The 22,061-nt window shown below is 41.0% G+C and overlaps 2 protein-coding genes across 4 annotated transcripts; both read left to right on the plus strand.

Moving 5' to 3' along the window:
- Positions 1-553: 553 nt before the first annotated feature.
- Positions 554-10,777, plus strand: tmc8 (transmembrane channel-like 8). 2 transcript variants are annotated; one of them, XM_055041510.1, is made up of 18 exons: positions 554-825; positions 1,449-1,710; positions 2,786-2,934; positions 3,026-3,157; positions 3,249-3,301; positions 3,429-3,568; positions 4,532-4,679; positions 5,889-6,053; positions 6,148-6,299; positions 6,379-6,454; positions 6,687-6,790; positions 6,915-7,101; positions 7,903-8,045; positions 8,201-8,341; positions 8,776-8,854; positions 9,136-9,773; positions 9,875-9,901; positions 10,671-10,729. In XM_055041510.1, the coding sequence occupies exons 1-16, from the start codon at positions 783-785 to the stop codon at positions 9,256-9,258; spliced, it is 2,097 nt and encodes a 698-aa protein (XP_054897485.1). In that variant the 5' UTR covers positions 554-782; the 3' UTR covers positions 9,259-9,773; positions 9,875-9,901; positions 10,671-10,729. The 2 variants fall into 2 exon arrangements, with proteins under 2 accessions (XP_054897485.1, XP_054897486.1); XM_055041511.1 differs by lacking the exon at positions 9,875-9,901 and having other exon boundaries at positions 10,671-10,777.
- A 3,422-nt stretch (positions 10,778-14,199) lies between these two features.
- Positions 14,200-22,012, plus strand: si:dkey-93h22.7 (basement membrane-specific heparan sulfate proteoglycan core protein). 2 transcript variants are annotated; one of them, XM_055041513.1, is made up of 17 exons: positions 14,200-14,298; positions 14,383-14,407; positions 14,504-14,573; positions 16,266-16,335; positions 16,688-16,787; positions 16,870-16,896; positions 16,966-17,092; positions 17,177-17,349; positions 17,946-18,129; positions 18,290-18,396; positions 18,749-19,021; positions 19,754-20,059; positions 20,133-20,234; positions 20,318-20,345; positions 21,221-21,269; positions 21,354-21,419; positions 21,495-22,012. In XM_055041513.1, the coding sequence occupies exons 2-17, from the start codon at positions 14,392-14,394 to the stop codon at positions 21,573-21,575; spliced, it is 1,779 nt and encodes a 592-aa protein (XP_054897488.1). In that variant the 5' UTR covers positions 14,200-14,298; positions 14,383-14,391; the 3' UTR covers positions 21,576-22,012. The 2 variants fall into 2 exon arrangements, with proteins under 2 accessions (XP_054897488.1, XP_054897487.1); XM_055041512.1 differs by lacking the exons at positions 14,200-14,298; positions 14,383-14,407 and having other exon boundaries at positions 14,411-14,573.
- The last annotated feature ends 49 nt before the right edge of the window (positions 22,013-22,061 follow it).

Consider the following 22,061-nt stretch of genomic DNA (forward strand, 5'->3'; position numbering starts at 1 on the left):
GTGCGTCTTTGACAGTTTCACTAGAACGGAAACCAATCATGTGGAAACAGCAACTAAGAAATGACGTTGATACCCATTTAAGAATGTATTGACTGGAAACCTCAAATGTCTTGTGGTCTCCTGAGAGTGGGTGTAAAAAGCCTTCGTGTTTCCTCACCTCCTTCTTCCTCATCACTCAACGGCTGTAAACGGCTGCCTCCCTGAGATGTAGGATGCAGTGATGTTGAGGTATGGCCTAAAAGGCTTGTGATCTACTTTCTAATTAGCCAGAGTGGAAACTATTCACTGCAAGACAGAGCTGGAACTCATGCTAAAAAAATTCAGCTTAAGATAATTGCTACTAACTTTTGGTTGAATTTAAACCACACATCACAGTCAGTCATGAGTCAATATGTTATCATACATCAAGGTTTAATCTCATTACTTCCCTAAACCTGTTTGTGCATTTCTTCTTGTCAAGTGAACTCAACAGTCTGCATCCTGTCACGTGACTTCCTGCGATCTGTCAAACTTCAGCCTCAGTTTGGACCAATTTTTACACCTGCTCCACCTTGAGAAAAGGAAGCAGACCCAGAAGCGTGAGACAGAGCCGGTCAGCTGTTCACTTCTGCATGGCGTCGGCTGCGAGGCGTGAAGCGGGGTATTTTGATGCAGGACTCGGAAGTGACTTTTCACTTTTTTGAAACTTTGAGTTGCAGCTCAAGCAGAGAAGTCGACGGTATGTGTTGCTCATGAAGACGGACAGCTTGGTTTGCCATTAAAGAGGAAGTGCGGGGGAGAAAATGGAGGCCCAGAAAACGGTGAACTTCATGAGACTCTTGTCAGGTAATAAAAACATAGATTTTTCAACTTGGGGTGCGTGACAAATGAGATGAGAGAGCTCGTATTCTCTGCAAATGTGCGTAAGGCGATCAGAATTATTCACTCACAGGAGGCCTGTGTTTTGCACTGTTCCATGAAACAAAAGTTTATGTGCTTGGTTCTCTGTTGAGCTGGTTAGTCTGTATTTAGTTATTTTCAAAACTAGACTTTTAAGTCACACCCTAAAGTCACCTCTTCTCCTTTTGATCAGAATGAGGCTGAAGATGATGGAGATGTGCTGGACTTTGACTCGGCTCCTTTCTCTTTACTTGTTCAGATGTAGATTTGCTGCTGAGCCTCTGATTATTGTTCCATTTAATCTGGATTCAGATATTTCTTTGCTTACACTTATCAAATCAGGAAATTACACCAAAGCTTGTAAATTTTCAAAGGACTCAGGACTAATTCAATTTTGGATTTTGGCAGGACTCTATATTGTTAAAATGCTTTAATCTGTCCCAGAAGATAACATTTTGCTACATGGTGACCGATTTTTTATAAATTTCCCTAAATTGTGCGGAAACGGATTTCCATTTTGCATAAATTCAACATGCGTTGTGCTGATTTACCTTTTGCTGTCCTACCAGATGAAAGCATCGAGTCCACCCTGTCGTCAGACTCATGTGAGTACTACCAGACAGAGATATTTGACCTGCTGCCCAGTGTCCAGGCTGTCCGGTCCCAGCAGGACAGCTATGGCACGCTGAAAACCAGCGAGGTCTACCAGGGTGGCCCGCGACCCGAGGAGGCCTTCGGCACAGAGAACCAGTCAAGAGGACCCAGAGACAAGCTGTCTCTGCAGCCGCTGCGAAACCTGCCCATTTGTATGCAGGGGAAGAGGAGCGCAAGGTGGGAACATTTTGTGAACATATAATTTTTTATTCTAAACTTGTTTAAAACCTATAGAGCTGTAAAGGCCTGTTTTCTGAAAGTGGATCTTCTGCAGTAAATGCAAAGTAAATTTGGGGGTCACAACTTGCACTTGATTCAAATATTATTAGTTGTTGGTGCTAAAAAAAAAAGGTTCTCCAAAGTAGAACAAACTTACTGTTTTTTTTAGCAAAATATACATCTTTTGTTTTTTAGTTCAACTATTTTCTAAACAAACTTTGGTGAGAATCTTGAAGCTGAAGTTCTGGATGTTTTCATGCTGTTGAGTGGATTTCAGGCAGCAACAGTTCAGGACGTCCAGGATTTTGTAACTGTGGTCAGAGAACGAAGTGATTCAGTCGTTTACCAAAGTAAAGATTAGCAATCATTCGGCACGGGAGCAGAGTGTCTCCACAAAACTGAAACTCATATGTAAATGCTCATATGCTAAGTGAATAATTTGCAGACAATGAAAAAATAAACTAATTATAATGCAGATAAGCATTTCTTTTCAATAAAACTTCAAATAATTGCAAAAGCTATGAAGCAATATCCCAAATACTTTCCATGTGTGACAGATTTGAATTGCAGGGATTGTGATAAAATAAGTTGGACCTTCACTTTAATACAAATTAACCAAATGCTGACATTCCCTAAATAAAAGATATATCAGACTCATGTGAGTACTGATGTACTTTTCTGTTTTAGATCCTGGTTTACCAAAAATGTTAGTATTTGCAAAATGTTAATAGTTTCAGAGCGTCGCTCCAACATTCTTCAAATTCTGCTGTTTGCAGACATTTATAATCATATTTAATATAACCATAAACTGCTTGAGCTTCCTGAAAAGGTCAGGCTCAGCTTAAAGGTTTAGGTGAGAAGTTCTGTCATCCAGGAGGAGCTCAGAGTTAATTTAATTTACTTAAACTAAAAGGTTTTAATCTCAGTGAGATTCAGAATAATGTTACACATACTTAAGTTTAACTTTGTGTCCTTTAACGTTTGGATGTATGGCATGTTAAGTATGTAAAAATATACATTTGCTGTCAATTAGGGAAAGGAGGAAAATGCAGATCAGCGACATTGGTTTCTGGGAGTCATGGAGGCGGAGCCAGAGCATCAACAGGAAGAGGATCTGGGCTCACATGAGGGAGGCGGGAGCCAGTTTCTTGCCTTGGAAACACACACTCCACATTATTCAAGGTAACACTGAACAGAGACTTTGAAGACCTTCGTTTCTTTTACGCACCTTTTTGATCCTGTTGTTTTTTGGGTTTTTTTTGTTGATTTTCAGGGAGGTGTGGCATCGGAGTGAAGTCCTACTTTGTGTTCCTCAGATATCTGATCTACTTGAACCTGCTGCACTGTGCTCTGATCGGGGGCTTCATCCTGGGGCCCACAGGGTTTTATGGCACAAACAGCAGAGGTATAGTTATATTTAACCCACCTCTGGAATAAAGTATAAAGCAGAAATGCAGTTGAGACATATGTGAAGTTAAATCTCTGTTATTTCACAGAATGGTTGCGATTTGGCGGAAACGACTCTGTGTTAGACTTCCTCCTGGGATCGGTAGGAGTTATTATTCTGTGCATGGATACTAATTCATGAAAAAAAAACATAAACATATTTTAATTTGAAACAAAAGATACCTGCGATATACCACACACGAGCACGTCTTCTGCTTCTGTTAAACCAGGGATTTCTGGCTCGTTCGCCTGTTTTCTTTGGCTTTTACACCAGAGGCTCTCTGGATCTCGACTGCCTGAACACACCCCTGCTTTACCTGGCTGGGATCCTCAGCATCATCTTCCTTAGTCTCATCATGGTGGTCCGCAGGTTAGTAAACCACAGCCATGCTGCAGGAACATCAATCATCTTCCGTTTATGTGGGATGTCAAAAATGTGCCTGTTAAAATGCCAGACTTAGAAAATGAAACCTCAAAGGTTCATTTTAAAACATTTGCCTCTTTTAGCTGGACTGTAAAACACAGCTGAAAGGCAAATGTTGACAGGACACAATCTATGCGACTTGATCAAAACAGTCTCTTTGTCTAGAGGTGTCTGTCACGGGGAAGATGCTCATTTTTTTTAACCTACCTTATGTAGCTTTCACTCCACAGAGAGGCTAGTCAACAACGACTTCAGAAAGTAAAAAAGGAGAATTAGCCCAGGAAGAAGAAGCATACAGCGAATGGTTGTGTTTTGCTTGTGACATCAATTTCCTTTATTTTCCACTTTTCTGCACCAAACAGTGGAGCTGAAGACAGATGTCTTTTCTTCCAAAGAAAACACTCAGACCTTGACAAGAAAACATTCTGAAGAACAGAAAACTATTTCAGGATATGCTCCAGTCTCAGAACCAAAGCAACACGCTTCTGTAACAGAACTCGCAGTAAAGCACGGTGGCGGAAGCATCATTCTTTGGGATTATTTTTCTTTAGATAGAACGGCCAATTTTTTGGGGCCGGGTGGAGAAATGTGTGAGCAGCTTTGGCTCAAAACTTTCAGTACCTAAAAGGCCACAAATGAAGAGAGAAACCCGCAGAAATGTGTTTTACCAGAGGAAATTGGTAAATATGACGGAAAACTTGGGACCAGAGGTTTGCTCTCAGCTTCACAGATCTAGAAAACCTTTGCTATACAGTGGACAAATATTGTCAAATGAAGGTACAATTCACTTCTGCAGGATTATGTCAAATACAAGGTGGAAAAAATGATGCGGAACATTCACATTTTTCTACATCACACAAACCTTCAGACATTTAATCCTTGGTGTGTATGTTTTTTCTCCTCTTGCAGAACAACTGTTGGCTACAAGCACATCTGGATGCTCGAGAAGCGAACCAGCATGAACGTGAACTTTAAGGTCTTTTGTGGCTGGGACTACAGCATCCGTCATCCAGATTATGCAAAGCTCAAGCACAGCTTCATCAGGAATGACCTCCAGGTGAGTGAGGAGACACAGCTGCAGATAACAGCCTCCTGATGCTAGAAAACAAAATGCAGGGCAACACACAGTGTGTATCAAACAGTACAGTCTTCACAGCAACAATTCGAAACTCTGCTGTGAGCCGAATGTTGGAAAGCGAAGACGCATCTGTGCAGAATGCAACCATTTCAATCCTCCTGATGGGAATCTTTTTACAGAGGCGTGTTAAGTTTTGCACATCCAAAATACATAGAAAACTAAGAAATCAGGAGCTGGGTTGTAAAAAAACAAACAAACAAACAAACAAAACGATGCCTGTCAATGTGCCAAAAAAAAAAAAAAGGTACAGCTCCACCCTTCTATATGCAACTGTCCAAACATACTTTAGACCATTGATTATTTCAAACAAGTGTGGTCAAAATATTTTTGTTATTTTCCTGTTATTTTGAATTTAAGGTCCCTGTTTCATCCTCAGTCAAATTAACTCTAACTTGTATTTATTTCTATTGACATTTTTGTTCTGTTGTGTTGTTGTCTTCTTTATATATGACTTGACCAAATGTGTCACTCAGGAGACCTTTGAACCACTTAAAGCTGCAATATGTAACTTAAAAAAAAATCTCCTCATACGTCCTGACAGCATGACAAGAGAAAGATAATCTATGGAAACAGGTAGCTTCTCCCAGTGCTACCAACTCCATTTGTCAGGAACAACAGGAAGAGGGTCTTGTGTATCCTCTGCTTAATGTGCTAATGGCGACATAATGCATTGAAGAGAGAAAGGACAGAGGGTGTGAGTGGTGCATACACAGGCATGATTGACAGCTCCAAGACCCTCCTCTTGGTTCTGACTGGTTGTTTCAGAGAGATGGCAGCAGTTGCACTGTGAGGAGGTGGAAGATTCATACTGTCAGGGCATAATGATATGTAAAAAACATATTTTTGAAAATTTCCTGCAGCTTTAAAGTATTTAATACCTTATTTTAAAAAAATTTAAATTTGCAAGAGGCAAACAGCTTATTTATCGCCTGAATTTGTACCTCAGGCCTCACTAGGAAAGTACTTCCTCCCCTTGTTTCCGAAACAAATTAAAATAACATGTGGCAACATTTAGGTGTGATCTTTGATACTATATAAAAATCACATCACAGGAAGTTACTCGTGTGCATCTTGGTGACCTACAGTAAATATTGATCTAGGCATTTATGCTGCAAACATGTTTGGCAGCTCTTCCTGGAGGAGATGAACTTTAACATGAGAAAGGCTCAAAGGACTCTGGGACAAAAGCTGCGCCTCTACCTGCTGAGGTTCATCCTCAACCTGATTGTTGTCTTTCTGCTCGGTGGCGCGTTCACCCTCATCTACTTCTCCACAAACGTATCCCTCAAAGAGGCAAGGATTTCAGCCCGAAGTTTTGCATTTCTGCAGCAAATACATGGATAAATGTTGTTTGAAAAAATCCCTAATGTCTGTCTGTTTTTCATAGTGGAATCAAGTTTGGATTCTCAAGCTGATCCTTCAGTATCTTTCTCCCATCACCATCACCTTTGTGGACCTCGTCCTCCCTCAGATGTTCCGCAAGATCTCGTCTTTCGAGGATTACTCTCTGACCGTTCAAGTGAATGCAACACTTGTGAGGTGAGAGGCAGAAGGAGACAAACGCCTTGTGAAAGTTACACATGCGAGGCCACAAGGGTTCACCTTGTCTTTTATTCAGGAGTATCTTCTTGAAGCTGGCTTCCCTGGGGATCTACTTATTTTTCCTCTTCAAAACATCAACATCAGTAGGAAATGTAAGTGAAAGTGGAAGGAGTAGGTAATGTTTTACCTCCATAAAACTAACCTGGTCTGAGTTAGTCTGTTAAACTTGGCAATGATTTAAAGATTTAGAATTGATCGGCATATATTATGAGCGCGGACTTCGGTTTCGGAGTAAATTCTTCACTAAAACTACTGGCACTTTTTTTTCAAAAAACAAACAATTCTCCTTTTAACTTGATTATTTTTGTGTGTGTTTCTTTGCAGCGTCTGTGCAGGGAAAACCACATTGGCATTCAGATGTACAAACTGTGCATCTTCAACTTCCTCACCAATTTCTGCAACACTTTTTTGGTGAACTACCCCAGGAAGTGGGTTTGCATGAGATCACTCAGTTTCTTTCACAGTCATTGTGACGATTTCAACGGAAAGCCCACGCATGCTCGATGCTTTACCAAGCTGATGAATGTGCTTCTGTACCTGCTGGTTTGCCAGGCTTTTGCAGAAGAAGCACCCAACATGCCTGCTGGTCCGGCTGTGCGGGAGGCAGCGGTTCCTGATCCCGTTCAAAGTTCTGGATCTGGTCTACATCCAAACCGTGTTGTGGGTGGGAGTCTACTACTGCCCCCTGCTGCCAATGATCGGAGTAGTCAGCCTCTTGGTGATCTTCTATATCCAAAAGGTAGCAGACAGAAACAAGAGATTCGCGTGATCGATTAAATTGATCAGGCATAACATTATGACCAGGGTGAGCACATTGATTGGTTTGTGGCTATGCAGCCCTGCATTCAACAAACTCGGGTGCATTTTCTGTCTCATGAACAGCACAAACCTCTTTGATCTGCAGGCGTTGTTGCTGCTCAACACATCCCACCCACTAGCAGGGTTCTGTCATGAATAAATAATCACTGCAAAGTTTTTCATTTCACCTGCCGGTGGTCATAATGTTATGCCTGACTAATGCACCCCACTTGTGTTGTTAATATTCCTAATGTAACTTTTAAAAAATCTAACTAATGACACCAGGAGACTGGACAGGCAAGCAGGTTTCATGCAGTAGTATGTATATATTTTATTTAAGTATATATGATTGAAGATGTTTCCCGTTCCTTTACCACCTCCTAAGCAGTTTGTTATAAAGCTAGCAACCAGTTAGCTTAGCAATGTCAGTTTAAATTTCAGTGGGTCTGGTGAAAATAAACTTCTTTAGTTTTATAAATAAAAAGCTACTAAGACAGGAGTCCTTGTGTTGCTGCTGTTCTTGTTTCCGTCTGGATGCCAGTATTAAAGATTATTCAGAAATGTTTATCCTAATAATGGAGATGACCCTTTACCCTTTTCCTTATCATTTGGCACTAAAAACAAATCTACATTTTACTTTTTGTAATCGATATCAACTTGTTGATTCGTAGCCTTGAAGCACTGGCAGCGGTGAAGTGGGAATAAAACTCATATCTCTGCGTGTTTCCGTGTGTTTCTTCAGTTTAATGTCCTGCAGTGTTGCGAGGCGAAGCAGCGGATGTTTCGAGCCTCCAACTCTTCAGTTTTGTTCCACTTCATGCTGTTGCTGGGTCTCCTCATGGCTGCAGCCGCACCGATCATTGACTTCCACCTGGGAACGAACACGTACGCCTCGTTCCATTGCTCTTTCTCTCAGTGTACACAATACGACGCTGTATGCTTCAGGAACAGCTCTGTGTCTAAAAATGTTCAAATTGTTTCTTTTTACTTATCACCCTTTTTTTATTGATACAGAGTTTTCTCTCTGTCTCCTGCTTCAGGATCTCCTGTGGGCCACTTAAAAATGAAACTGTGCTCACCGTGACACACACCTGCGTGGCAAGTCTTCCCATCTCAGTCCAGAACGTTCTCAAGTACTTGTCCTCACAAGCCTTCGCCCTGCCCCTCCTGCTAGCTGAGATGTAAGTTACATTAGGAATCACCTTTCATCACAGTGAAGAATGCAGCTTTTCCTGTTTGAAAACAAGTTACTGCCCACAGGAGGCACCAGAACACCCTGAACATCTCTTCATATTTCGTCATGTTACAAACTTCATGAAGTAATTCAGTGGAAGAGACTGATTCAAAATGGATGAATAACTATAACAGCTTCCAGATTCTTATTTGTACAACAATTCCCAAAATTGCGCTTCCCTTTCTTCTACTTTATGTACGATGGTCCACTTTGTGTCGCTACGTCACATAAAATCCCATAAAATCAGTTTATTTGGAAGAGGTCTGAATGCTTTCGCAAGCTGCCAACCACGTTGTGTGGTTGTTGTCCATCAGCTCTGCATTAATCTGACTGGAGATTAGATATTATGCGGAATAAAAACGCAACGTTTTGTGTCCTCAGCATCATCCTGACGTCTTACGTGTCACGAGGACGCGCCAACCAGAAGGCAATCCAAAGGCTCAAAGACATGCTGATTATGGTAATATTTGTATGATTCTTATAGCATGCTGATACAAAATTTACAGGGTTTCTGCCTCGACATAAAAAGCGGGTAACATTTTACACTTTGTTTTAATCCTGTTCAGTGTCAGGATTAGCATGACGCAAAGAAAACTGAGTAACTGTGGGGACAAGCCGGTTCATTTTTGTGAAAGAAGGAAACATTCATTTAACGCAGCTCTCGTCATTTTAACTTTTTATCTGCGCTGTTTGAGCTTCTGTCCTGTTTGTGTTAATGTTCTTGCTGTTGTCCTCCCACAGTGCAGCTCAGATAAACGGTTCCTGGTGAAGCAGCATGCCACCTTACTAAGAGGTCCGAAGAACCCCAACAGAGCCCGTCCTGCTGCTGTGGAGCAGGAAAACCCCCTCCCTGACGCTCCCTGAGGCTCCCAGCTTATTCTCATCTGGAAATGATGGAAATCAAGAAGGCTTCTCTCCGTGACCCAACTCTGTAAAAAGACATTTTCAGATTATTCTTGCAAGCATTTTATACACCTGAGTTGAAGCTAATAACAGTGTACATGCTGCTGGAAGGCCTTTCATCAGTGTTCACATTAATGACAGGCCTATTAACCTCTGCAAATGAAAAATAGAGCTCCGTATTCTTCCTAAATGTTAATTTAATATTATTCAAGAGGCTGTAAATGTTTTTATTTGTGTGTCTATTAAACCTTTTTGCACTAATTGCATGTTTTTCAGGCTCTTTGTATGACGTCATAGCAAAACATCCCCTCTGTTATGTTATCTCCACACAACATATGTGTCCTAGCACCATGCCTTGACTCACTCCTACACATGCACATGCAAAGAGACATCCATGCAGAAAGGACCATGCCAAAGACACATTCATAGTCTTGTTATGAAGAACCATCTCATTTTATATTTACTGCCAATTCTGGGTGAGTAATTTGGGACTTAATAAGATCTGAATGGTTCCTTCTGTCTTGTGTTGTTGATTTGTTTCCTGTTTTTTTTTTTTTTTTTTTTGTGGGTTTTTTAGCTCTAGCAAGTTTGCCTGTCACGATAGGTAAGTGCGATCGTTCAGATATGGAGCAGTGTTTTCTCTCAACCGGTGAAAACTCTTCAAATACTTTGGTGCACTTTATGAACAGTGTGGCAAAAATTGAGAAACAAAGTTTTCTGACTTCTTGTGTTCACTTTGGCTTGCTGATTATCAACAAAAAAACAAAATCTCATTATAGGTGTTAGACAGAAAACACGGGGTGAGTAACCGGTAGCAACCTTTAACAGTTGCAAGGTTTGATAAAATCCAACCAACTCACCAGCTACAATTTGGTATAATGGAAGCTTCAATGCTTAATCTGGGCTATGGGGAGTAAGGTTTAGTTGCCAATCCATCACTAGCATATAATAAAGTGTCAGTTGAGCTTAACTCCATAAAGGGATCAAGTGAAAACAAGAAGGGAAATTGTTGTACATTCATCACTACACAGAAAGATGAGAACCGATGTTAAAATATGAAACCAAAGTCAAAACGCATGAAAGATCAAAGGTCGAATGCACTATTTCAAGATAAATCCTAAAACATTAAGACTTAATCTGTAATGCCAGGACATCTGTAATCAACTCTCTCAGATTGTCAGCATATCATATTTTGATACATCGTCATAAATGCACACTTTTCTTGGGGGGTGACCACCACTAACTTTCTCTTACTGCAGTGAGTGCTTATTTCAACTTGACCCTTCTGGTAGTTTTGTCATAAAGATTTTGAGGATATATATACACATTAGCTATACTCCATTCTTTATGATAAGTTTGACTTGAATCTGCAGGTGAGCCAGGTTCTCTCCGTCCGGTCCTGTCTGGCCCTGACAGAGCCTACCTCAACACCAGGGTGGTCTTCCGCTGTTCTGCCCCCAGCTTGTCCTCTCGGGTCGCCTACAGGCTGATAAGGGGTCCTCGTATCCTGGTCGCCACAGAAGTCAGCCACAAACCTGCAGTGTTTCCCCTGAAAGTGAAAGCAGCTTCCGGCGGCTCGTATCAGTGCATGGCGTCTGCTGGAGGGAAACCAGGACTCAGCAACAGGATCAAACTGACTGTAGTCAGTAAGTATTGGACCAGTCTGGGTTCTGCTGATCGTTCCCAAGCTTCACGCTCAGCCTAATGCTCTTTACCTTATTTGTGTCCAGCTCCGCCATCAAACACAAGAGTGACCTCTGAGCCCTTTCCGCCGGTTGGCTATGAGGGGTCAAGAATTGTCATGAGCTGCGACGTTGAGCGAGGGTCCGACCTTAAGTACACCTGGCACTTCAACAGGAAGGAAGTGACCTCATCGACCGCTGGATTCCTAATCGCTGGGAACAAACTTGTGATGGAGGAGGTGACTGTGGACCAGGAGGGAAGCTACAGCTGCGTTGCCTGGTCTGTGGTGCAAGACATCAGCAGGTATTCAACCAGCGCAGAGGTCAAGGTGACAGTCAAAGGTAAATGCCAACAAAACGGTATTTCATGCATGTTGCATGTCTTCGTATGAAGGGTTTTGTCATGATGCGTGGCGGTGAACCTAAATCCAGTTGTGGTGATTAGAAACAGGTTTCAGGTGTGAGGGGAGAGAGGGAGCACTAACATGGGAGCTGGCAAAAAAAACAACAACTAGGCACTAAGAAGGACTAAAGTGAAGCAGAAACGAGGCTGATCTATGAAAATATGAGACTAAAGTGAACAAAGAACAGAAGTCAAAACTAGAATCAAATAATCAAACCTCACAACAACCTGACAAGTTTCGACTCTTTTTTAACTTCATCCCTGAATGGATTTGTTGTGTGAAATTGTTGGGTTGTTTGAGTTTCTTCTAAAATACATTCTCTCTACATTTCTTTCTCCTCCTTTTCCACAGTCAAGATCTCAAAACCGGAAATTTCCTTCTCCGTTTTCAAAGATGGGGAGAATTACCATGGAAATGTAACCTGCCGGTCCGCCAGAGGAAGTCCACCTGTGAGCTTCTCTCTGCTGCTGGACGACAGGGAGGTGAGGTCTGCTGCGGCTGCAGAGTCCCTCGCCGCCTGGTTCGACGTTCCTGTTGTGATCGGGCTGAACATGGGAGAGGCCCGGTGCCGAGGCAGAACGGAGGTGCAGGACCTGAAGAGTGAGGCCCTCGCTCTGGAAGTAGGTGAGACGCGTGTTCAGGATCAATGCCATTCTGTGAGCCACACTGCTGGTTCCCTCGTTGACCAGGAGCCATTTATTGATTTCTCATCATTAATCAATGACAGGCTGCTATATTTTGAGACAAAATGTGAGTTGTACATTATCACTTTGCAAAATAAATACTTCTTTTGCAGCTAAATGTTTCGCAAACTAAATATGTAGTTTACCAACTAAGTGTTTAAGTCTGAGCTAAATGTTTAAGCTGAATATTTAATCTGGAATCTAAATATTTAGTTTGTGTTCTAAATCTGTGAATCGAATGTTTCGTTTGGAACTCTGACATTAATAACAGAATGTGTAACAAGTTACAAATATGACTTTGAAAAATGAAACACCTGTGACGAGCTAGATAAATCAAAACTATTGCGGTTTGTTTTCATTATTATTTTACTCTGTCTAAACCGTGAGCTCATAGCCTTCCTGTTATCCTCTTCCTGTCTCTCCAGTCCCGGTCGGGGCGGACGTGAGAGTGGAAGTGGACTATCTGTACAGCGCCGAGGCCACGCTGACCGCTGCCAGGCTGAGCTGTCACATCAGCAGAGGGACGTTCCCACTCTTCTCCTGGCTCCTCAACGACTCCGTCCTTCTGCCCGAGGACATTCAGCCTCAGGCCGTCCTGTCCCACCACAAGCAAGTCCTCCTCCTCACTCGGCTCAGCGCGGAGGATTCTGGGTCTTACCGCTGCAGGGCCAGAGACAGCTACGAGGACTCTGGGCCCTGGGCCGAAAGCGCCGCTGTACTTGTCCGAGTCACCGGTGAGAAAAAAAAAGTATTGATCGCAAATGAATAGTTGGAGATGCACTCTTACATTTCTGATCATTGTCCCTCATAGTGTGCACTATAGTCACCAGATATCTGGGATACAAATACTTTAAACAGTCAGAAGAAAGGAAATAAATAGATGTGCAACATTTCTGATTTATGCCACATTAATATTATATACTCTGGTTTTCCATTCAAAACAAAGTAAAATAAGTACTACTTGGGTTCATATACTATTTCTCAACTTCATTAAACAATAATATCATTGTTTTATTTTCTTGAACCCAACTAATTGTGCGCTGCAAAACTGTAAAACATTACCAAGTGGGTTTGGTCTAGTTTCCACTGGAAATATCTTACTTGAAAAAAGACAAAACCAACTTACAAGCAAGTTTTGAGCAATGAATATGAGCTTCTTTTTTTAAGTAGCTTATTTTTCATACTGATCGTTTTTTTAAAAAGTACTAGTTTTAAGTGATATAATCTGCCAGGGGAAACAAACAATTTCTTCCTTCATCAGTAGTTTCAATTGAGAAATTCTGGATTTTTTTTTAACTTGGTGACAACAGAAATCAGCTGTTTAGCTGTTCCAGTCATCCACACTGAAGCACAAAGAGGTTTAAGGTCTTTTCACTATAAGCACTTTAAATCAAACATGAATTTTAATTAAATATTGTAAGATTGCAACTTTATTCCAATACTATCACTACTAAATAAAACATCCCTGCTGTGAAACATGGTGGTGGCAGCGTCATGGTGTGGGGAATCTAGTTTGTGTTGATGGGGAGACAGAAGGAGATAACCTGGAATAAAAGCTCCGAGTCTGCGGCGAAGGTTCAAACAGAACCAGAGCAACGTTTTGATCCAAGCATATCGATGTGTTACAATGGCCTAGTCAAAGTCCAGAGCATTTGTGGGAATACGCACTTGAAAACCGATGTGTTACAGATTTTCTCCATCCACTCTATTGACTTTGGGATGTTACACAGAGAGAAATGAACCAAAATGTTATTTTTTTTTAAGACTTGGGACGGGGATGCTGGACACAAATGCGCACCACAGTTTTCACATTTTTACTTCAAGAACAAAGTCAAAAGCCAGGCATAATTTATTTCCGTCTTGTTCACATTCATGCATTGCTTTGTTGTTTTCTATCACAATCTAAATAAAACACACAGAACTTTGCGGCTGTAACGATGAGCGATTTTAATCCCGGTCATTTTATTCTGCTTGTTTTTCCGTCAACCAGAGGAAAACCTCAACTCGATGGCTCAAGCATCGCTCTGCACTGAAACTTCACAAAGTAAAAAATGACATACGGCACTGGTAATATACTCTCACACAGCCATGATGTGTTACGTTAACGGCCTTGCGTCTTCTGACCCGCAGAGTTTTTCACTGAAGTTATCACCTTGGTGTTCTGCTGCTTCTTCCTGCTGATGCTGGCAGTGGCCTCCGCCTGCCTGTTCAAGATGCTGGCTCGCTCCCCAGGTCTGTGCAGCAAAGCATGCGCGCAATCTGTCCGACCGAAATGCTGTGCTCATTGTTTGCTTTCTGCATGTGTCTTATTTGCAGCTCCTACCAATGTTTCTGCAGCTAAGTAAGTTTTCCCCACTCATTTAACGTTGTTTCATTGCTTCTTTGATTTAAATGGCCTTGTTGATGCGCATGAAAGGCATATTTTCTATGATTCCAGCACAATACCGTTTCATCTCTCTGAGTCGGAGTCTCGGGCGGACACTTTGTCCCATGATGTCCACAACCAGGTGAACCTACAATACACCAGAGTTAATCAAGTTTTCTAACGTGCTACTTTACTTCAAAACCCCATATTTTTATTTTTATTTAAAGCTGCAGTAGCAGCTATATTTGCTCCGCAGCTCGTTTATAAAATGATACAGAAGCAATCAATAGAGGGTGCACTTACTCTGTGTAGGCTACTTAAGTTTATTGTGACGTTTCCAGGCTGGACCAGTTGTTGCTCTCTGGAAAGAAATGTCCTTTATTGTTGCAGTTGATTTAGCAAAATTATCATTTGTATGTGTTTTAACGTCAATTCAATTTGTGCTTTTTCTTGCACAAATTCTGCCGGGTCTCCCTCAAAAAACAGATGATTACCACAAAGAACCTGCTGTTTAAATACAGATTAAATAAAGAATGATAAATAAAAGTTTTTTTTAGAAATAAAGTAGTGCACTGGAAAAAATGCTTCCTTGTTATGTAGGTCTTTTGCTCTCTGCAGCAGATGTTAGTGAACATGTCGGCCGACTCTGACCTGCTTAACCACTCATCATCTTGAGGTTTGCTTGCAGGTTGAACACAGTTTAAATCAGCCAAAAGCACTTTAAGCTTCTTCATTCAGGCTGGTCTTTGGTCTTTCATCCCTAAATGCTTAAAATATGCTCTTAGAAAATATGACTTTTGCTAAATTTTAAGCTTTCAGTTGCATCCGTTCAGCAGTTCTTCTTCATATCTCACAGTTGAATAAATGGATGCATGTTCCTCAGTTAGAGCAGAAAAACAACCACAACGTGTCGGCCGCCATGTGATGACGGCTGACATGTGATCTCCGAGAGCAACAGCTGCAGGAGTGACACGCAGGTCTGGTGATAGTGTTTGGGTGGTTTCCACAGACCCCACTGAATTTGATGAGTAAAGCCTGTTTTATCTGTTCGCCGTCTGTGGAGCTCAAAATGTGGGCGGAGTTTAGGCAGAGCAAGGCGATCTGTCATTTCTGATGCTGCAACCAGCAGCAACAGCAGTTCAGTCAACTTTTGACCCATTTTTTTCATGTATTTCATCTTTACATTTTTTGAAAAATTGCAATTAGATGCTTTAAATAGTTTTAGTTAGATTTGAATGGATTCTACAAATAACTAACAAATTATATTTTTTGAATAATTCACATTTATTAGTTTTTCACTTTGACAATTGAAATCGTTTAAATAGATCACACTCATACTTAATTATATATTATTTCAATTTTCGCATATTGTTATCAGTATGTCTCCTTTGTAATTTTAGGATTTGTATTTTTGTCAGTTTCTGAATTCCCTCACATTTAGTCTTTTAGTTTTTATATTTGTCATGTCGTAAAAAGTGTTTTGTTCCACCTGAATAATTAGATTTTTACCACACGTCACCCACATAATTTATTTGTTCGTCTGTCGTAATTTTAGTTTAGATTTTAACCTCTGAAATTGGATGTTTTAGTATTGTGCACTTTTGATTTTTAATGACACAAATAGACACAATTTTTATATATATAAAGAAAGATAAAATACTGTAGGTGCAAGATATATTTTTACATGACGTAAAGTGATTGTACTATTTCTACTTCATTTTTGTTAATATTTTAGCATGTGGTCTATTTTGGCTCCCATGTTATAAACTTTACAGTATAAAAAACACACAACTTAGAAACAAAAAGACTGAATCTGTCTTTGTTTCTGTTTCAGATCGCTGAAATCACAATGTGAAAACCTCAGAGGAGATCCTGATTCATGCTCATCATTATTTATTTATAAAGTAACCAACTTTCTGTTTTCAACAATATGTTTTATAAAATGTTCTCAGCGTGGGCTATTCCTGTATAAAGAGTGATAAAATGTGTTGAACCACTACTGTACTGTGTAGTTTTGCAAATAAATTCCAGAAATGTAAATGCGCGTTTTCGTCAATTAAGTGAAAGAAAACAATGTTTTCCTGCTTCTCTGTGAGTCTAAGTTTGAGCCAGTGAGCTGCAGCAGGGCTGTTTTATTTCTCCCAGCTGAAGTGATGCTGAAGCTCGGGAGGCGTCGGCCTGCAGCTCTATCAGTCGCCTGCACGTTTCTCTGACTCTGCCTGTGAGGTCAGCAGACTCTCTGTTTCATCCACCCAGTTTCAACGGCCGCTTATTCCCTCCGATTTCACACCATTCAAAGCCTCCCGCTGCGTGAACGACTTCGACATGTTTGCGTCTGTGTTTTTGGTCATCCTGGGTAAGCAAGCCAGCAGAAACTCAGTCGAGTGTCAAGGATTTTGAAATAATTTAACATTTCATCTGATTTCGTCTCCATACAGGGCTGTACTGCTGCACAAAAGAGAGCAGTAAGTAAGTTTTCATTATCATTTGTGTGCCGTTGAAAGCTGATTTTTTATTTTATTTTTTTCCAACAGGTCAAATCCAACTGGACCAGCCACGACTCTACGGCCCCTCGCAAGCTTTGGTAGGAGATATCATTAACCTTGAGTGTGAAATTCCCCGTTCAGAAAATGATGAAACAATTCTTCTGACATTATACAGGTAAGTGGAGTCAGGTTGCAGTAGGAGTTAAACGCATTCGGAGAAATAAAGCAACAAGACATGTGCTGTAATTCCTGTCTTCAGGAAGGATGACCGTCAACTTGGAGACTACACCCTCCTGGCCGGGGAGGAGAAGGGAACCTTTCTCCAGGTGATCAAAGCTGATCATGAGGGCTTCTACGTGTGTGTCGCCAGCGCTCAAAACAACACTGAGATAAACGAGACCGTCAGCGAAGCATACTTCTTAAGGGTCATTGGTAAGTCCCGTTGAGGAGGAGGAGGAATTTTGCTGCATATATATATATATATATATATATATATATATATATATATATATATAAATATTACACAACACTCCAACTCTGGTTAATTTCACGCATCAATGGCAGGAATGTCTTATTTACATATTGTTAAATTCATAGAATAGAACTTCCTTTTATTGTTCTGCAGTGGGGAAATTCACCTTTTTTATCTTCAGGAAGGTGCTTTAGGATACCTCACAAATACATAATTGTATCTTAACACAAGCATTCAATGAATCAAATATGCACAGCGGTGTAAACAAAATACATCCATATTCAGATCATATCTTTGCATGTTGTTGCTTAGCTATTGAAGTCCACATTATTTAGGTTTCATAAAACAGGGCTGCACTATTGATATTACACTATGGCGTGGTTTCATGGGGAACAGGTTGGATATCACTGAAATAATCACATTATCTGCTAAATGAGTACAGAGAATGCAATTCAAATGCAATTCAAATGCAATCTTTGCATGTTCTCTTCTCTGACAGCTGTGGTAGTGACAGTTATGTGTGTGTTTCTTTTTTTTTTTCCGTTTGTTTTGTCAGCGCCAGTCGTCAGCGCTGAGATTGTTTACACGGGTCCAGCAGAGATCTATGAGGAAACCAAGCTGGAGCTGCACTGCAAAGTTGCATCTGGAAATCATGTTTCCTACGACTGGTTTCTCAATGGGCTCCTCGTCTCTCCGTCTCCTGTCCACTGGATCGGAGGCAACCGGTTAATAGTCACCAGGTCAGTGATGGCATAAAACAAGACTTAAAAGAACATGGCTTGAGTCTTAAAAGAAATCCTTTAAGACTCTAAATTATTGGATCTTTTCAAATGAACTGCAAAGTGTTTCAGAAGTCTTTGTTTGCTTGGTTAGAGTTAATATGATCTGCGTCTCTCCCAGAGTGTCCTCCAAAGATGGCGGCTCCTACATGTGTCAGGCTAAAAACGTCTTCAACGAAACGAGATGGTTCACCTCCAACAGCTCAGACCTCGCTATCACAGTCAAAGGTTAGAAGTCATCTGTGTTTCGCTGTGGCTTTCAAACGCAGCTAAACTGCTTGAACAACTCAGGTCTTGTCTGTTGCAACCACAAATTTTAATGTACTTTATTGGGGAGATTTTTTAAAATCAGCTCAGTCCAACCTGTTTCTTTCAGGAGTCTTTAGTAAAGTGAGCAGTCTAATCTCTAATTCGGCCGCTCTGTGAAAGAAATGTGCGATTCGAGTGCAATTCCAATCAAATGCATTCAAAATGTGTAACATGACAAAATGTGGAACAGCTCAGAGGGGTTTAATGCTCTTGTAAGGCGCCGCGTTTCAGCCCAGCGGAACAAGCGCTCTCCTCGTTTCTGTTCCCTCAGGTCTGGTGTCGACCCCTGACATCTCATTCACCGTGGTGAAGGAGGACGATGACAGCTATTCAGCCAGCATCACCTGCCAGTCTGAGAGAGGCGATCCGCCTATAAGCTTCTCGCTCTACATGGGCGACGAGCTGATGGTCAGGGAGAACGTTTCGGAGAGACACGCCACGTTCAGTCTTCCAGTGGTCCTGGGCCAGCACTCTGGATGGCTGCAGTGTCAGGCCAGGAACGGGAACCAGACTAAATACAGTCGATGGTTGCCTCTCGAAGTTGGTAGGTAATCGGGCTAATATAAAACTCTGCTGTGTATTTCTTACTCTGCAGATCTGCAATAAGTACTTACCAAAATAAGAGCCCTGTGCTCCTCAACCCCCACAAAAAAATCAACCAGAGTCTTTGCTAACTTCCTGCTGCAGTTAGCTGCGCTGCAGTACTAAATCTATCAGCATTAGGAGCTTAAGGTATTACTTCATTGTGTTTACATTCATTGGGGAGCGTTTCATTCAGCTGCAGATGGAAGAAATCCAATTTGTTGAGATTTGTCTTTTGTTTTTTTGTGTTTCAAAGCAAAACAAAAAATACCCATGTGGTTTTAATGTTTTTAAACTTAAATGTGTGCTAAATTAAAATGATTACAAAAACATAGTTTGATTTGATAAAATATATGGTTGTTGTTTTTTCATATTTATGTGATACTGGAACTGGTGAAAGGCACCAAAGAAGAAGAATGCACAGGAGATTATTGCACTTCGTATTTGTCGTTTACTTTTACGTAGAATGTTAAATACTTTTTGTTCAGAGTTCATGAGCTCTCAGTGAGATGCATCGACTCTATTAAGACGAGGATTTCTGCTGGTTTGGTTTAAGATGATCAGCAGTGAACCAGAATTGCTCTTGCAGTTTAACTCAAACTGAGGCAGCAAAAGTGGGCAGAGCAGCACAAGGTCGAAAAAGGTCAACGGTTACAATCCCTCTGACTTTGTGTCTCTTTGAACCTTTCTCTAGTGTCAGTCGCTGGCCCAGTGACGGTCCAATCTGAATACGACATGGGAAATAACTATGCCGTCATTGGCCTGAGGCTCTACTGCAAGGCGGCAGCGGGAACTCACCCACGTTTCCAGTGGTACCTCAACCAGAGGCCTCTACGTGAGCAGGGAAGCTTCTTCTATGTGGTGGATCTGCCGCCAGAACAGTCCGTCCTTCTGCTGGCCGTGGGGAGTCGGAGCTCTGGAAAGTACCGCTGCGAAGTGTGGGACAGCTTCGACAACAGCACGGTCATGAGCAGCAAGGGGCTTTATGTGGACAAAGAAGGTAGACGCTGAATGTTGCTTGAGCAACGTCTCCTTGAGACAAATCACTGACTGGTTTCCATTTTTTCCCCCAGTGCTGAATCGCCTTCCAACCTTAGTGGTGGCTGTGGTCTTCAGCTGTTTCGGGATTTTGATTTTCCTGGTGTTGTTTTGTTGTCTGTCAGGAGTCGTCTTCAGTAAGTTCGTCTGATTTCATATCTTGTTTGTCTTCCTTTGCTGTGAAGGGGAGATGCTGAGAATTTGTTCATCCTTCTTTCAGGGTGGAAACAGTCTCAACAGAAGTCAGAGTGAGTGTTTTTTGTTTTTTTTCTTGGAAAACAAAATAATCCAAAATGTTTTTGTTTGTTTTTTGTTGCTTTTTTTGGAGGAAAAGATAACGAATGACATCATAGATTCAAAATTAAAATAAAAATGTCTCTATTCCAGTTTTCTATTAGCTTCACAGCTGCTTTTAAAAGAATAGATTGCAGTTTTTGAAGTGAGGTTCTGTTGAAATATTATAAACCGTCTTCATGTGGGTTAAATCCAGCTCCCACAAAATTCATTCAGAACCAATTAGAATTTAGGATTACTAATTGCCAGAATATAACATCAAAAAATAAATAAATACTGACAAGGAATGAAAGGCCATTTAATGAGAAAGAAGCCATTAGTCCGCAAGCAGGATAAAATTTAAAAAAAAAAAAAAAAAAGTTACAATTGCAAAAGGACTCAGGGATAAAACTTTGCAATCATGTCTTGTGATCTAGTGAAACAGAAACAAATCTAACATTTTCTGCCATTTCGCAAACAGACGTAGTTTCGTAATCTTGACTGACCTAAAACAGCAAAGTTTTTCGTCTGATCTGATGTCATATTTAAGAAAAAAATACAAGCTGTGCACGTAAATAAATGGTTTCATCTGCATTTTCGTTCACAGACGAAGCAACGCTGTGGTGTATGCTTTGTTGCTTCTTCTGTAAAAAAACATTTTACCACATTCCACACCTCCCACTTCAGTTCCTGTCGATAATAAATACCCTGCACGTCTTCATCACGCTGTAAATTTGTTTGGTTGTGTTTTCCCAAACGGTTCTGCAGATTGGGTCTGTCAGGAGCTGAAACTTACATAAAATGGTTCTGAAAGGCTAACAAAGCCAACTGTGCTTAAACTCACTGTCAGGTCGAGTTTTGCGATGGACGAAAGACTTGTTGTATCTGAGAACGAGATGGTGAGTCAGCAGTCCTGCAAAGCTGAAGGTTTCCTCCACATCACTCCACCAGCCCACTCGCCTGACATAAATCTTCTCCTGCAGGACTGGACAGAGTACAACGAGGACCCCGATGTGGCGAAAGCACCAAGAGAGGACGAACTTTATCAGGTGACGGTATCATTCAGTGCAAAATTCAGCCATTATTAACAAATATTCAAACGATTTTTCTCATATCCCAGTCAGGAAGCTGAAGCCTCTGAGGACGAATGGCCTGAGATCCAGCAGGAGACGCTGGACAATGAAGCCGATGAAGACTCAAACTGAACTCTACACTAAAATGGCCTGCTGCCATTTTAGTGTAGATATTTGTGGTAATAGTTTTAGCAAACATAATGTTTTTATAAAAAATAAGCAGTGTCTTTTAGTCAAATATCTTGGACTCTTTTAGATTTTGTAACACACCAGCTTACTTAATTGGGATATTACACAATACTACATCAAAAAAAAAAAAAAAATCACTTTCTCACCATTTGTAACTGTGCTTTGCTGTTGAAATTCCCTGAAACCTGAATCATTTTCTGAATGTGCACACCAACCAGTGTTGTGCAACTAACATTTAGTTAAACATGTTGAAACTGAACCATCCATGTTCATAGTTCATCATCTCAAGACTGTTAACCAGGTTCACAGTTGGTCACTGCATTTGAACTCCCCTGTTGTTGTTGAAACACGCCACACAAATAAACTTGACTCGACACAAACTACGTTTTATTAATTCATCACCTTTAAAAAAAAATAATAAAACATCTC

This window comes from Poeciliopsis prolifica, unplaced genomic scaffold (assembly GCF_027474105.1).
Source record: "Poeciliopsis prolifica strain line A6 unplaced genomic scaffold, Auburn_PproV2 SCAFFOLD016, whole genome shotgun sequence".
NCBI lineage: Eukaryota > Metazoa > Chordata > Actinopteri > Cyprinodontiformes > Poeciliidae > Poeciliopsis > Poeciliopsis prolifica.